This window comes from Mixophyes fleayi, chromosome 4 (assembly GCF_038048845.1).
Source record: "Mixophyes fleayi isolate aMixFle1 chromosome 4, aMixFle1.hap1, whole genome shotgun sequence".
Classification (NCBI taxonomy): Eukaryota; Metazoa; Chordata; class Amphibia; order Anura; family Limnodynastidae; genus Mixophyes; species Mixophyes fleayi.
In genome coordinates this window covers 7,512,747-7,529,938 of record NC_134405.1, presented here as the reverse complement: position 1 = coordinate 7,529,938, position 17,192 = coordinate 7,512,747, and the positions used below count along the sequence as shown (strand labels likewise).

The 17,192-nt window shown below is 46.7% G+C and overlaps 1 protein-coding gene across 4 annotated transcripts in view; it reads left to right on the top strand.

Moving 5' to 3' along the window:
• CAMTA2 (calmodulin binding transcription activator 2) overlaps positions 1 to 17,192 on the top strand; it is a 76,010-nt gene that overhangs the window by 14,559 nt on the left and 44,259 nt on the right. For 3 of the 4 annotated variants that reach the window (XM_075206192.1, XM_075206190.1, XM_075206191.1), the window contains exons 2-8: positions 4,137 to 4,238; positions 7,843 to 7,946; positions 9,820 to 9,887; positions 11,095 to 11,230; positions 11,430 to 11,501; positions 12,448 to 12,601; positions 14,119 to 14,259. In XM_075206192.1, the coding sequence (XP_075062293.1) occupies positions 4,208 to 4,238; positions 7,843 to 7,946; positions 9,820 to 9,887; positions 11,095 to 11,230; positions 11,430 to 11,501; positions 12,448 to 12,601; positions 14,119 to 14,259 (706 nt within the window). In that variant the 5' untranslated portion in view covers positions 4,137 to 4,207. Of the gene's footprint in view, positions 1 to 4,136; positions 4,239 to 7,842; positions 7,947 to 9,819; positions 9,888 to 11,094; positions 11,231 to 11,429; positions 11,502 to 12,447; positions 12,602 to 13,323; positions 13,334 to 14,118; positions 14,260 to 17,192 lie in introns of those variants that run through there. The other variant, XM_075206193.1, reaches the window with a different exon arrangement.

Below are 17,192 nucleotides of genomic sequence, written 5' to 3'. Positions count from 1 at the left end.
TAAGCGTCAGCAGAATCTTCAAGTAGTGATGTTTATTGGCTCAAGGGTCCTTACTGGGACCGTTACACACTAGTCGGAAGTACTAGTGATCATCCAGAAGTACAGATGGAGCGATACAGTTAAAATACAGCTCTTATATACTGTTTCTGACACACATGTTGCCAGGGGATAACCCAGCCCTCTTCCTAGTTGGCACCACAAAGTCTGAGATATTACATCAGATATTTAGCATCAGGATGTAATATATTCTCTACTCTTGGATTCAACAAAATTCACATCTGTGACTGGATCACTTACAATAAATTTATACCATAAGTTATTTATAAGGGCAGGGCGCTTGTTATATATAATTGCAAATGTACTTATTTTTGATATTGTGTGTATTTTGGTATGGAAATGTCTTGTTTGGAGTTTTGTAACTTTGCTAGATGAAATCTCCAATTAGGCATATGTGGGGAGGGAGTCTGTTTTGCGGATAGCAGGAAATGCTAATTAAGTCTTTTGATGTGAAGTGTCAAATGCCTGTATCCTGGTTAAAGTGAAAGGAAATCTCTGAGCAATGTGATTTATGATATCACAGATTACTGCAAATTTTGTTAAGTATAAATCGCATTTAAATCCAAGTTTAGGGAAACACATTGCATCCGGATACTAAAAATAAATCAGACTGGCTTACTCCCTGCGAGGCTGTGTCCAAAACTGTATAAAACAGCACTGGTTTGTACAGAAATGCATCATTCTTGTTTCTTCTGACCTCTTGAACACTGGTACCTTAAACCAGTTTTAACTGTCCTTCAGGGCAGTTAAGCTAATAAACATCACTTGCTTCAAAGACCTGCTTGACAACTTCTTCCATGCTGAAATTCCTGTGACCTACAGAGCCTCAGGACAGTCTACGTTCCCGGCTGCCTTAAATTTTGGACCCAGCTTTCCGGTACCACCGCTCTGCCCGTTACCCAGCAGCTCTGGCCAGTGTGATAGGCCAGGAGGAATCCATCCACAGCAACCCGGATCTATAGGAGAAGAGGTCAGGGGGTACCAGCCCAGGTGCACCAGCAACGGAGCAAACTAGTAGCAACAGTTACCCAGAAAGAATGTGGTTCTGGATGCCGGTAAGGAGTCCAGTGGTAGCAGCAGCTTAAGCCCCTCCTACTGCGGTTAGAGGGGGCATTTGGGATAAAGAAAGGGAACGGTGGCACATTAAGCCCAGCCGATCCCAGCAATAACAGACAGGGTGGCATAGGCTGTCCATCCTGTCACAACATCTATCTGTGATTTTCTAAATTACTTGCTGGTTGCATTTTTCATGTAATTCATCCATCTTTTCGAAAAGTTGGTGTTGGTCACTCACAAATGCAAAAAGGCTTAATTAGCATGGGATTAACCTTCTCTGCAGAAACAAATTTCCTCTAACAGATAAAAAAGGCTTTATTAGCATGGGATTTCCTTTCTTCAGACAGCTGCAGAAACACATTTCCTCTAATCTGGCATCAGTACATTTGCAGTGATAGACATTGGCACACTGTGCAACTAAGTGCAATAAATTTACATAGCAAGTTATCTCTAAGTGATCCAGCCACAGATATGGTCTTGCTATGCATAACAAATGCATGTGTTTTATTTATGAATTTATTCTTACTTTGTGTTTGTTTATTTTGAAGTAGAAGAACGTGTGAATATGCAGTGTCGTAGGTTTTGATGACAATTAAGTCTGTATTAGAAAGTGTAAACATATGCTCTAACACTAGGGGCGCTGTGATAGAGGGGGCACGGAATGTCTCCATCCTGCAGGGAGTACTAGTCATGACGTCCTATGGGTACCTGCTTAGTGCAGAAAAGACGATGAAAGCACAGAGGGATTATTATTATTAATTTTTATTTATAGGGCGCCACTAAGTGTCCGTAGCGCCGTACAGGGACAAACAAGTACAATACAAAGTGGGACAGCACAGTAACTCAGTAAGCTCAAAGCACAGCTAGAGAGAGGGGGAGGGAAGACCAGCAAGCGCTGGAGCCCAAGAGGAAGGGCGCGGATAATGGGGAGACCCCCAGAGGGGTGGGGGGAAGGGTAGCTGGAGTGAAGGAAACAGGAGGAGAGATGGCCCTGCTCAAGGGAGCGTACAATCTAAAGGGAGGGGTAGACAGACAGAGAGACACAGGGATGAAAGGGAGAGAAGGGGGAACGGGGGCAGAGTCAGGGGAGGGGGAAGAGGCAGAAGATAAGGTAGGAAGTTAAGTGGGAGACTGGAAGGCTTTGAGAAAGAGGTGGGTTTTTAGAGCCCGTTTGAAACTGGACAGATTAGGGGATGTTCTGATGGAGGGAGGGAGCTTGTTCCAGTGGAGGGGGGCAGCGCGGGAGAAGTCTTGGACACGCGCATGGGAGGAGGTGATCAGAGGGGAGGAGAGGCGACGGTCATTGGCAGATCGGAGAGGGCGGGATGGAGCGTGAGTAGAGATGAGGTTGGAGATGTAGGGAGCAGTGGAGTTGGCGAGGGCCTTGTATGTGAGAGTGAGGAGCTTGAACAGGATTCTCTAGGGGAAGGGATGCCAGTGAAGGGTTAGGTAGAGGGGGGAGACAAAAGAGGAGCGGCGAGAAAGGAAGATAAGCCTAGCGGCTGCGTTAAGAACAGAACGAAGGGGAGCGAGATGAGAGTGGGGGAGGCCAGTGAGGAGAAGGTTGCAGTAGTCCAAGCGGGAGATGATCAGAGAGTGGATAAGACATTTGGTGGCATCTTGGGAGAGGAAGGGCCGAATGCGTGCGATGTTACGCAGCTGGAAGCGGCAGGATTTAGCAAGAGAGAGAATGTGAGGGGCAAAGGAGAGAGAGGAGTCGAGGATGACACCGAGGCAGCGAAGTTGGGGGACAGGGGAGATAGAGGAGGAGCAGACAGTGATTGAGAGGTCAGAGGGGGAGGAAATATAAGGGGGAGGAAAGACAATGAGTTCGGTTTTGGTGAGGTTGAGTTTAAGGAATCTAGAGGACATCCAGGAGGAGATGGCAGAGAGGCAGGCGGACACCCTAGAGAGGAGGGAGGGAGAGAGATCAGGAGAGGAGAGATAGAGTTGAGTGTCATCAGCATAAAGGTGGTACTTGAGGCCGAAGGAGCTGATGAGTTGTGGGATCTAATAGATAGTTGTGCTGGTGTCATTAAGAAGGGATCAAGTGTCCACACACCAGCCCGTCCTGTATGTGAGTCGAATTCCTCCTTGAATCAATGACTTTCCTAATCATGGTCGTGGTCTAGTTACGTCCTGATTTTTACATCATTTACCCACCTCTTACTTGCTCAGACGTGCATAGTTCATAAGAAATCATTAATGGGCAGCTGAACCACAAATACACATTTCTACAATGTGAAAAGACATCTTCTACAATTCACATGTAAAGGTTGTAGGAACAGGAGAAGCCTCTGGATTGTTTACAGGTCAGATGTGCTGTGCAATAGGTATACTGGGCAAATGGTATTGTATTGTATATTGCTCGAATAGGGTGCGTATTATATAGTGGCCATGTCCTGTGCATTAAGTATACTGGTGAAATGGTCTCTGTGATAAGTGTATTAGTCAGATGAGCCGTCCATTAATTATACAGGTGAAAGGCATGCTCCATTAGCTTTACTGGGGAAACACACACTTCAAATGCCGATAGCTGGTTTTGACAGCGATCTGCAAGTGAAGTGTTTAGCTGTTGGCCGCTCTGAGTCTTGCCAGGCCCTAGCAGTCTCCTGTCGCATGGCGGGTGCTCCTAATTGTATAGAGGTAACACCCTAGGGAGGGGTCTCCTTTATGACTGATGAGGGACACGGCTCCAAGACATAGGTTAAAGGGTAACGGAATTGTGCAGTTTATTTTATGATTATTGAGACTTTGTCCCTGTTTTATCAGTAAGCTGTAAAAATCTGCCTAGTGTGAAGGTTTCTAGGTCTGACCATGTGCCGACTGTGCTTCGCTTGCACCCCAGGTCTTAATCTTTTTCCCCATCTGTTTCTGTAGATATGCTACGTCTCACATTTCCTTTCCCAATTCATTGTTTACACTGTACCCTACATTATGTCCCTCTCATATTTCCCACTGTCTCCTGTTTTCCAGTACTTCCCCAATCACTATTAATTTGTCCCATTTCTCTTCCTGTATAGAGCACAGCAAAATCGGACACCCTGTGGCCTAACATCTCTTCTCCTCTCCCCGAGATGTCCAGCTGTTTAAAATGACTAGCAAGGAGTGTGCTGAAGTCTCAGGTGAGGTTATATCACTGTACACTGAGGTCTCAGGTGAGGTTATATCGCTGTACACTGAGGTCTCAGGTGAGATGAGATCACTGTACACTGAGGTCTCAGGTGAGGTTATATCACTGTACACTGAGGTCTCAGGTGAGGTTATATCGCCATACACTGAGGTCTCAGGTGAGGTTATATCGCCGTACACTGAGGTCTCAGGTGAGGTTATATCACTGTACACTGAGGTCTCAGGTGAGGTTATATCGCTGTACACTGAGGTCTCAGGTGAGGTTATATCACTGTACACTGAGGTCTCAGGTGAGGTTATATCGCCATACACTGAGGTCTCAGGTGAGGTTATATCGCTGTACACTAAGAGCTCAGGTGAGATGAGATCACTGTACACTAAGGTCTCAGGTTAGATTATATCACTGTACACTGAGGTCTCAGATAAGGTTATATCGCTGTACACTGAGGTCTCAGGTGAGATGAGATCACTGTACACTGAGGTCTCAGGTGAGGTTATATCGCTGTACACTGAGGTCTCAGGTGAGATTATATCACTGTACACTGAGGTCTCAGGTGAGGTTATATCACTGTACACTGAGGTCTCGGGTGAGGTTATATCGCTGTACACTGAGGTCTCAGGTGAGATGAGATCACTGTACACTGAGGTCTCAGGTGAGGTTATATCGCTGTACACTGAGGCCTCAGGTGAGGTTATATCGCTGTACACTGAGGTCTCAGGTGAGGTTATTTCACTGTACACTGAGGTCTCAGGTGAGGTTATATCGCTGTACACTGAGGTCTCAGGTGAGGTTATATCGCTGTACACTGAGGTCTCAGGTGAGGTTATTTCACTGTACACTGAGGTCTCAGGTGAGGTTATATCGCTGTACACTGAGGTCTCAGGTGAGGTTATATCGCTGTACACTAGGGGCTCAGGTGAGATGAGATCACAGTACACTGAGGTCTCAGGTGAGGTTATATCACTGTACACTGAGGTCTCAGGTGAGGTTATATCGCTGTACACTGAGGTCTCAGGTGAGGTTATATCGCTGTACACTAAGGGCTCAGGTGAGATGAGATCACTGTACACTGAGGTCTCAGGTGAGGTTATATCGCTGTACACTGAGGTCTCAGGTGAGATGAGATCACTGTACACTGAGGTCTCAGGTGAGGTTATATCGCTGTACACTAAGGGCTCAGGTGAGGTTATATCGCTGTACACTAAGGGCTCAGGTGAGGTTATATCGCTGTACACTGAGGTCTCAGGTGAGGTTATATCACTGTACACTGAGGTCCCAGGTGAGGTTAGATCACTGTACACTAAGGTCTCAGGTGAGGTTATATCACTGTACACTGAGGTCTCAGGTGAGGTTATATCGCTGTACACTGAGGTCTCAGGTGAGATTATATCACTGTACACTGAGGTCTCAGGTGAGGTTATATCACTGTACACTGAGGTCTCAGGTGAGGTTATATCACTGTACACTGAGGTCTCAGGTGAGGTTATATCACTGTACACTGAGGTCTCAGGTGAGGTTATATCACTGTACACTGAGGTCTCAGGTGAGGTTATATCACTGTACACTAAGGTCTCAGGTTAGATTATATCACTGTACACTGAGGTCTCAGGTGAGGTTATATCACTGTACACTGAGGTCTCAGGTGAGGTTATATCACTGTACACTGAGGTCTCAGGTGAGGTTATATCACTGTACACTAAGGTCTCAGGTGAGGTTATATCACTGTACACTGAGGTCTCAGGTGAGGTTATATCGCTGTACACTGAGGTCTCAGGTGAGATGAGATCACTGTACACTGAGGTCTCAGGTGAGGTTATATCGCTGTACACTGAGGTCTCAGGTGAGATTATATCACTGTACACTGAGGTCTCAGGTGAGGTTATATCACTGTACACTGAGGTCTCGGGTGAGGTTATATCGCTGTACACTGAGGTCTCAGGTGAGATGAGATCACTGTACACTGAGGTCTCAGGTGAGGTTATATCACTGTACACTGAGGTCTCAGGTGAGGTTATATCACTGTACACTGAGGTCTCAGGTGAGGTTATATCACTGTACACTGAGGTCTCAGGTGAGGTTATATCGCTGTACACTGAGGTCTCAGGTGAGGTTATATCGCTGTACACTGAGGTCTCAGGTGAGGTTATATCGCTGTACACTGAGGCCTCAGGTGAGGTTATATCACTGTACACTAAGGTCTCAGGTGAGATGAGATCACTGTACACTGAGGTCTCAGGTGAGGTTATATCACTGTACACTGAGGTCTCAGGTGAGGTTATATCGCTGTACACTGAGGTCTCAGGTGAGGTTATATCGCTGTACACTGAGGTCTCAGGTGAGGTTATATCACTGTACACTGAGGTCTCAGGTGAGGTTATATCGCTGTACACTGAGGTCTCAGGTGAGATGAGATCACTGTACACTGAGGTCTCAGGTGAGGTTATATCGCTGTACACTGAGGCCTCAGGTGAGGTTATATCACTGTACACTGAGGTCTCAGGTGAGGTTATTTCACTGTACACTGAGGTCTCAGGTGAGGTTATATCGCTGTACACTGAGGTCTCAGGTGAGGTTATATCGCTGTACACTAAGGGCTCAGGTGAGATGAGATCACAGTACACTGAGGTCTCAGGTGAGGTTATATCACTGTACACTGAGGTCTCAGGTGAGGTTATATCGCTGTACACTAAGGTCTCAGGTGAGATGAGATCACTGTACACTGAGGTCTCAGGTGAGGTTATATCACTGTACACTGAGGTCTCAGGTGAGGTTATATCACTGTACACTGAGGTCTCAGGTGAGGTTATATCGCTGTACACTGAGGTCTCAGGTGAGGTTATATCACTGTACACTGAGGTCTCAGGTGAGATTATATCACTGTACACTAAGGTCTCAGGTTAGATTATATCACTGTACACTGAGGTCTCAGGTGAGGTTATATCGCTGTACACTGAGGTCTCAGGTGAGGTTATATCACTGTACACTGAGGTCTCAGGTGAGGTTATATCACTGTACACTGAGGTCTCAGGTGAGGTTATATCACTGTACACTGAGGTCTCAGGTGAGGTTATATCGCTGTACACTGAGGTCTCAGGTGAGGTTATATCACTGTACACTAAGGTCTCAGGTTAGATTATATCACTGTACACTGAGGTCTCAGGTGAGGTTATATCGCTGTACACTGAGGTCTCAGGTGAGGTTATATCGCTGTACACTGAGGTCTCAGGTGAGGTTATATCACTGTACACTAAGGTCTCAGGTTAGATTATATCACTGTACACTGAGGTCTCAGGTGAGGTTATATAGCTGTACACTGAGGTCTCAGGTGAGGTTATATCACTGTACACTGAGGTCTCAGGTGAGGTTATATCACTGTACACTGAGGTCTCAGGTGAGGTTATATCACTGTACACTGAGGTCTCAGGTGAGGTTATATCACTGTACACTGAGGTCTCAGGTGAGATTATATAACTTGATGCCTTATTTGTAAAACAGTAATGAACCATAGATAACTTTTGCTAGTTATGAAAAAGTGATACTTTGCTTGGGTCCATATACTATCTATTTATGTTATTGTGTATCTTTCCTGTTCTTAGAGAACGGCCACCATATCAAGGTTTTTCTTCCCAAGAAGCTGCTGGAGTGTTTACCTAAGTGTACGGTTTTACCAAAAGAGAGACAACGCTGGAACACCAATGAGGTACAGAGACTTGTGGAGCTGCCTGTGTTATGCAGCCCTGCACTGTGCTCACCAGGAGATGTGTAGATACAATAATAGTGATCTTCTGAGGCTCCTCTACTCACAGATGATGAACACAATGGGCCTGAGTCATTAAGGAGAGCAAAGCATACAAATGGAGTAACTTTGCACCTTTGCAAACCCATGTTTCATTGGAGGGGGAGTTACATTTAACATGTGGGGACAGATTTATCGTTGGGATAGGGCATGCCCTAGATCAACTTGAAATTACAGTGTGAAAATAAAGCTACAAGAAAAAGCAGCCATTATATCCCTTATGTGCAAAATAATAAACTAATTTGCACCCCTTACATTGTTACATGGTTTGTCCCAGAGAGCATTTCATTTTTTTGCCTTACTCTCCTTAAGGGCTCAGGGCCAACAAGTGAAAGTATTACAGGGTGAGAACCATAGTCACTTGTGCATCTACACTGACACTGCTGCACAGATTTCTTACTTTTTCTTGCTGTATACAGTAAATAATTCTCTCCTATCTAATACTAGAATACAATATCCATGTACAGACTCTCACAGCTCAAGTTTAGCTCTTTGTGTAATGCTAGAGTAGAGTATATGTTGTTGTGTCTGTATGGGTTAATTTCTTGTTCTGTACAATATATTTATTACAAATAAAGCCTCTCTTATGAATGTCATTTTACATAGATATGCTTTTGACACAAGAGTTTTCCTGAGCCTCGTATCACTATGTGCTGCTGGGGGGCCCTGCTCCTTCCACTATATAACTCTCAGTCTGTGACTTCCTGCTGCCTCCATTCCCCTCCTCACATCATGTCACTGCCCCTGTCACATGCAACCCTGTCCTCACTAACACATCACTCATCTCCTGATATACTCTGTGCTGCTTGAGGACACTGCTCATTCCACTATATAACTCTCAGTCTGTGACTTCCTGCTGCCTCCATTCCCCTCCTCGCATCATGTCACTGCCCCTGTCACATGCAGCCCTGTCCTCACTAACACATCACTTGTCTCCTGATATACTCTGTGCTGCTAGGAGAGCCTGCGCCTTCCACTATATAACTCTCAGTCTGTGGCTTGCTACTTCCTCCATTCTCCTCCTCACATCATGTCACTGCCCCTGTCACTTGCAGCCCTGTCCTAACTGACAGATCACTAATCTTCTGATATACTCTGTGCTGCTGGGGGACCTTGCTTCTTCCACTATATAACTCTCAGTCTGTGGCTTCCTGCTGCCTCCATTCCCCTCCTCACATCATGTCACTGCCCCTGTCACATGCAGCCCTGTCCTCACTAACACATCACTCATCTACTGATATACTCTGTGCTGCTTGAGGACCCTGCTCATTCCACTATATAACTCTCAGTCTGTGACTTCCTGCTGCCTCCATTCCCCTCCTCACATCATGTCACTGCCCCTGTCACATGCAGCCCTGTCCTCACTAACACATCACTCATCTACTGATATACTCTGTGCTGCTGGGGGACCCTGCTCCTTCTACTATATAACTCTCAGTCTGTGACTTCCTGCTGCCTCCATTCCCCTCCTTACACCATGTCACTGCCCCTGTCACATGTAGCCCTGTCCTCACTAACTAATCACATAATCACTTTCTTCCACAATATCGGCACTCGTTGTGTTCAGTGCTGTTGTGACCATTTTACGGATCTGATTGGTTGCAGGATGTTATCACCCCGCCCCCTTCAAATCTGGGGACACACAGTTGAGCAGGGGATAGAGAATGATATAAAGCAGCTGCTGACACACAATCATTGGTCTTTGCTCTCTACTTCATTGCAGTTATTCTGTGGTGTCATTATGTTACAGGAAGCTATGTGTCTCTCTTCTCTGCAGGAAATTGCCTCTTACCTTATTACATTTGAGAAGCATGACGAATGGTTATCTTGTGCCCCCAAAACCAGGTAAAGCAAATCAGATTTCGTGCCGGATCTTGTTTTACTTCCCGTCTGTAAACAGTTATTTAGAACGTCTCAGATTTTCAACTTTTGCTAAATCCAAGCATGTGCGAAAGTCCCTCTGGGCATCCACTGTCGCAGACAGAAGCCTAATTATGACGTTACATTCTGTTGTCTATTGTGTAGAATCTGTTTAAAGTGTATTTTTCACCTACAAAGAGTGGACGCAGCCATTGTGTGGACCGAGCTGATATTCGGCGTAGCCTCACGCCTCGGTGATGTCGCTGGCTCCTGTATGATATTATTATTATTATAATTATTAATTTTTTTTATAGGGCGCCACTAGGTATCCATAGCGTCGTACAGGGACAGACAGAAACACGTTAGAGGGTGAGAAGGCACGGTACAGTTAACAATAAACACAGAAACTCGGAAGCTCAAAGTACAGCTAGATGAAAGGTGAGAGCCCCCAGCGGGGTAGATAGAGGAGTAGAAGGGCAGAAGGACCTCACGGAAGAGACAAGGAGCTGGAGAGCAGAGTTAAGGTGGTGGAGAACAGGAGGAGAGGAGGCCCTGCTCGAAGGAGCGTACCATCTAAGGGGAGGGTAGGACGGACAGAGACGCAAGGGTAGGAGGAGGAAAGTGGGAGAATGGAGGCAGAGACGGAGAGGGCGGAGAGGAGAACGACTAGGAGGGAGGTAGGAGGGGACAGGAAGAAGGGCAGGAGTTGGAGGGGGGTAGGTGGGAGACTGAAATGAGGGCAGTTAAGAGGTGGGTTTTTAAGGCCCGTTTGAAGCTGGACAAGTTGGGGGATGTTCTGATGGAGCGGGGGAGCTGGTTCCAGTGGAGGGGGGCAGTGCGGGAGAAGTCTTGGATGCGAGCGTGGGAGGAGGTAACCAGGGGGTAAGAGAGGCGACGGTCATTGGTCGAACGCAGAGAGCGGGATGGAGCGTGAATGGAGATGATATGATATGACCAGTAATATTGACTCTGCCCACATATTGGCTGCTTCCGCCTGCAAGTAGGTGACCAATGCACTTCAGTAGCCTGGCCAAAACGCCGGTACGCTGCAATGCTTGTCTTACATCCTGCATGGCAGGCAGAGACATCCATGTCTAGGCTACAGGACATCAAAGCCGTAGGAGTTATATTTATTCCTCATGTGTAAAAGAGATATAGGAGACTTGGTTGCTCTATGTCCTCTCTGTGCTAGACCCCAGAATGGCTCCATCATCCTGTACAACCGCAAGAAGGTGAAATATCGGAAGGATGGGTATTGTTGGAAGAAGAGGAAAGATGGGAAGACGACCCGGGAAGATCACATGAAGCTGAAGGTGCAGGGGATGGAGGTTGGTCTACTCTCTCTTGCCTACAGCCTTTGTACAGTTTATGTCCGTTCATGTTATGCGAGCTGATGAGTCGCGTGTGCAGGAATCCAGCCCTCGTAGTATAAGTATTCAGATGAGAAGCCAGCAGAACTTGTAAATGCTTATAACTCTCTTTCTTCCATGGACATTGACTATGCCTGTGGTTATTCTGTCTCCCTAGTGCCTCTACGGATGCTACGTCCACTCGTCCATCGTACCAACCTTTCACCGGCGCTGCTACTGGCTCCTGCAGGTGGGTGCTGGTGGTTGTGGAAGGTTTGTAGCTCTATTTGACTGTGCAATGTCTGGCTATGAGAATTGAACTGTTATGGAAGAACAAATAGGACACTGCTGCCAGCTGGAACATGATGAGGTGTTTTGTCCCTCTCTTGAGTCCTGTACAGTTGTATCCTGCGCGTATTGCTGAGCGCAACCAGATAAAATTGAATGAAACTTTATTTATATCTTAATGGGCTACTTTATATAGCAAGGTGTTCCAAGTGCAGCCAAGATGTGGCTACAGACTTCATATGTGTCCGTGTTCTAGATACAGAAGAATTATCGTGTAATTGTTACAGAATGTGCAACTCAGTCGTTATACAAAATATCTACATTTTGAATGTAAAGCTGCAGGCATTAGTATGTCTCCTGTATTATGCTCCTCTCTATTTTTCTACTATTGTTTTTTTTTTTTATTTTGCCGTTTTTGAAGTGGCCACAGGGTGTCCTCAGTGGTCGGAGTGTTTCACAGCTTCCTTTTCCTAGTCAGATGCCACTGGATTATTGTAGGGTTGATAATATGTGTAAATTAGCGTTGTAGGTAACCTTTGCATTATACAGCAATCAGGCGTATTTTATTTAATTTATTTGTTGTGGATGTTTAGTGCTCTATGGTGTCTGTGCTGTTCCTTTTTATGACCTTCAAATGATGTTCATTTGAGAAGAAGTCTCATGAGGACCATCAGTCAAAATCTGCATAATGGCTAAATCTATACATTATAAGCAGTAACAGCAGGCGTGGAGATGATAGAGAAAACATTTAGGTCATTTCAGTGATCCCTGGAGGATAAAGGATGTACCTGATTTTGAAAAATAGTTATATTGGGAGAAGTATGGCATAATGGTCCTTCTGGACTCAAAATTGTGAATGGGGTATATTGAAGGGATGGACTATGAATGACCAATTTTTATTGTTTCAGAACCCAGATATTGTCCTAGTTCACTATCTGAATGTTCCGGCTATTGAGGATTGTGGAAAGATCTGTGGCCCCATCCTCTGCTCAACAAGTAGTGACCGGAAGGAATGGATGAAATGGAGCAAAGAAGACCTCATCAGCCAACTGAAACCCATGTGTAAGAGATGGGATGTGGTGTGGAGAGTAGTGGGAGCTCATCAGTCAACTGAAACCCATGTGTAAGAGATGGGAGGTGGTGTGGAGAGTAGTGGGAGCTCATCAGCCTACTGAAACCCATGTGTAAGAGATGGGAGGTGGTGTGGAGAGTAGTGGGAGCTCATCAGCCTACTGAAACCCATGTGTAAGAGATGGGAGGTGGTGTGGAGAGTAGTGGGAGCTCATCAGTCAACTGAAACCCATGTGTAAGAGATGGGAGGTGGTGTGGAGAGTAGTGGGAGCTCATCAGCCTACTGAAACCCATGTGTAAGAGATGGGAGGTGGTGTGGAGTGTAGTGGGAGCTCATCAGTCAACTGAAACCCATGTGTAAGAGATGGGAGGTGGTGTGGAGAGTAGTGGGAGCTCATCAGCCTACTGAAACCCATGTGTAAGAGATGGGAGGTGGTGTGGAGAGTAGTGGGAGCTCATCAGTCAACTGAAACCCATGTGTAAGAGATGGGAGGTGGTGTGGAGAGTAGTGGGAGCTCATCAGCCTACTGAAACCCATGTGTAAGAGATGGGAGGTGGTGTGGAGAGTAGTGGGAGCTCATCAGTCAACTGAAACCCATGTGTAAGAGATGGGAGGTGGTGTGGAGAGTAGTGGGAGCTCATCAGCCTACTGAAACCCATGTGTAAGAGATGGGAGGTGGTGTGGAGAGTAGTGGGAGCTCATCAGACAACTGAAACCCATGTGTAAGAGATGGGAGGTGGTGTGGAAAGTAGTGGGAGCTCATCAGTCAACTGAAACCCACGTGTAAGAGACGGGTGAAAGTGTGAAGAGTTGTAGGAGATTTTCAGCCAATTGAAACCCACGTGTAAGACGTGGAGAGTAGTGGGAGTCTATCAGCCAACTGATGCCGATGTGTAAGGGATGTGAGGAGTTTTGAAGAGTAGTGGGAGCTCATCAACCAAAACCCGTGTGTAAAACGTGAGGGGTGCAGCCCATATTTAAGACACAGGAAGGATGTGGAGAGCAATGGGTTCTTATCAGCCACCAATACCCATGTATAAGAGGCGTGAGGAGCCTCAGAAGAGTAGTAAGACTTTTAGCCAGCTGACACCCACGTGTTATATATGAGGGGTGTGTAGGGTAATGGAAGCTTTTCAGCGAACTGAAACCAATGTATAATGGACAGGAGGAGGTTTGCGTACTGAGATCAGCTACCTAAAACCCATGTGTATGAGATAGGACGGTAATGACCACAGAGGTGAACAGGGTACAGTGATAGATTGAGGTGCAGCATTGAGTGATGGAAGAATTAGAGAAGTTGGACCATCACCCCTCTCCCATTATTGTGTATAATGGTCAGGGGTATCCGCCTATTAACTGATGCCAAGACCCACAAGCATTTTTTCAGGTCAAGGGAGCAGTTCCTGTGAGTGGCCCATATATTGTACATAGGATGGGGGAAAGGTCAGAGGTTACAACACCTTTAAATGAGGCTAGACCAACATTTGATATTTTGTCTTCTTTACAGTTCATGGCGTTAAATGGTCCTGCAGTAATGGGAATGGAACAAGCGAATTCTCCATAGAGCAACTTGTGCAGCAGACACTGGAAACACACCAGGCCAAACCTCCACCCCGCACCCACACCTGTCTGTGTAACACCTCTCTAGGTGAGTGCATGTCCTCCTGTACACCTACCTGTCTGTGTAACACCTCTCTAGGTGAGTGCATGTCCTCCTGTACACCTACCTGTCTGTGTAATACCTCTCTAGGTGAGTGCATGTCCTCCCGTGCACCTACTTGTCTGTGTAACACCTCTCTAGGTGAGTGCATGTCCTCCCGTACACCTACCTGTCTGTGTAATACCTCTCTAGGTGAGTGTGTGTCCTCCTGTACACCTACCTGTCTGTGTAACACCTCTCTAGGTGAGTGCATGTCCTCCCGTGCACCTACTTGTCTGTGTAATACCTCTCTAGGTGAGTGTGTGTCCTCCTGTACACCTACCTGTCTGTGTAACACCTCTCTAGGTGAGTGCATGTCCTCCCGTGCACCTACTTGTCTGTGTAATACCTCTCTAGGTGAGTGTGTGTCCTCCCGTGCACCTACCTGTCTGTGTAATACCTATCTAGGTGAGTGCATGTCCTCCTGTACACCTACCTGTCTGTGTAACACATCTCTAGATGAGTGCATGTCCTCCTGTACACCTACCTGTCTGTGTAATACCTCTCTAGGTGAGTGCATGTCCTCCTGTACACTTACCTGTCTGTGTAATGCCTCTCTGGTTGAGTGCATGTCCTCCTGTACACCTACCTGTCTGTGTAACACCTCTCTAGATGAGTGCATGTCCTCCTGTACACCTACCTGTCTGTGTTACACCTCTCTAGGTGAGTGCATGTCCTCCTGTACACTTACCTGTCTGTGTAATACCTCTCTAGGTGAGTGCATGTCCTCCTGTACACCTACCTGTCTGTGTAACACCTCTCTAGATGAGTGCATGTCCTCCTGTACACCTACCTGTCTGTGTAATACCTCTCTAGGTGAGTGCATGTCCTCCTGTACACTTACCTGTCTGTGTAACACCTCTCTAGATGAGTGCATGTCCTCCTGTACATCTACCTGTCTGTGTAACACATCTCTAGATGAGTGCATGTCCTCCTGTACACCTACCTGTCTGTGTAATACCTCTCTAGGTGAGTGCATGTCCTCCTGTACACCTACCTGTCTGTGTAACACCTCTCTAGGTGAGTGCATGTCCTCCTGTACACCTACCTGTCTGTGTTACACCTCTCTAGGTGAGTGCATGTCCTCCTGTACACCTACCTGTCTGTGTAATACCTCTCTAGGTGAGTGCATGTCCTCCTGTACAACTACTTATCCGTGTTACACCTCTCTAGGTGAGTGCATGTCCTCCTGTACACTTACCTGTCTGTGTAATACCTCTCTAGGTGAGTGCATGTCCTCCTGTACACCTACCTGTCTGTGTAACACCTCTCTAGGTGAGTGCATGTCCTCCCGTACACCTACCTGTCTGTGTAACACCTCTCTAGGTGAGTGCATGTCCTCCTGTACACCTACCTGTCTGTGTAATACCTCTCTAGGTGAGTGCATGTCCTCCTGTACACCTACCTGTCTGTGTAACACCTCTCTAGGTGAGTGCATGTCCTCCTGTACACCTACCTGTCTGTGTAACACCTCTCTGGTTGAGTGCATGTCCTCCTGTACACCTACCTGTCTGTGTAACACCTCTCTAGATGAGTGCATGTCCTCCTGTACACCTACCTGTCTGTGTAACACATCTCTAGATGAGTGCATGTCCTCCTGTACACCTACCTGTCTGTGTAACACATCTCTAGATGAGTGCATGTCCTCCTGTACACTTACCTGTCTGTGTAACACCTCTCTAGGTGAGTGCATGTCCTCCCGTACACCTACCTGTCTGTGTAACACATCTCTAGGTGAGTGCATGTCCTCCTGTACACCTACCTGTCTGTGTAACACCTTTCTAGGTGAGTGCATGTCCTCCCGTGCACCTACTTGTCTGTGTAATACCTCTCTAGGTGAGTGCATGTCCTCCTGTACACCTACCTGTCTGTGTAACACATCTCTAGGTGAGTGCATGTCCTCCCGTGCACCTACTTGTCTGTGTAAAACCTCTCTAGGTGAGTGCATGTCCTCCTGTACACCTACCTGTCTGTGTAACACCTCTCTAGGTGAGTGTGTGTCCTCCTGTACACCTACCTGTCTGTGTAATACCTCTCTAGGTGAGTGCATGTCCTCCTGTACACTTACCTGTCTGTGTAACACCTCTCTAGGTGAGTGCGTGTCCTCCTGTACACCTACCTGTCTGTGTTACACCTCTCTGGTTGAGTGCATGTCCTCCTGTACACTTACCTGTCTGTGTAATACCTCTCTGGTTGAGTGCATGTCCTCCTGTACACCTACCTGTCTGTGTAACACCTCTCTAGATGAGTGCATGTCCTCCCGTACACCTACCTGTCTGTGTAATACCTCTCTGGTTGAGTGCATGTCCTCCCGTACACCTACCTGTCTGTGTAATACCTATCTAGGTGAGTGCATGTCCTCCTGTACACCTACCTGTCTGTGTTACACCTCTCTAGGTGAGTGCATGTCCTCCTGTACACTTACCTGTCTGTGTAACACCTCTCTAGGTGAGTGCATGTCCTCCTGTACACCTACCTGTCTGTGTAATACCTATCTAGGTGAGTGCATGTCCTCCTGTACACTTACCTGTCTGTGTAACACCTCTCTAGGTGAGTGCATGTCCTCCTGTACACCTACCTGTCTGTGTAACACCTCTCTAGATGAGTGCATGTCCTCCTGTACACCTACCTGTCTGTATAATACCTATCTAGGTGAGTGCATGTCCTCCTGTACACCTACCTGTCTGTGTAACACATCTCTAGGTGAGTGCGTGTCCTCCTGTACACTTACCTGTCTGTGTAACACATCTCTAGGTGAGTGCATGTCCTCCTGTACACCTACCTGTCTGTGTAATACCTCTCTAGGTGAGTGCATGTCCTCCCGTGCACCTACTTGTCTGTGTAATACCTCTCTAGGTGAGTGCATGTCCTCCTGTACACCT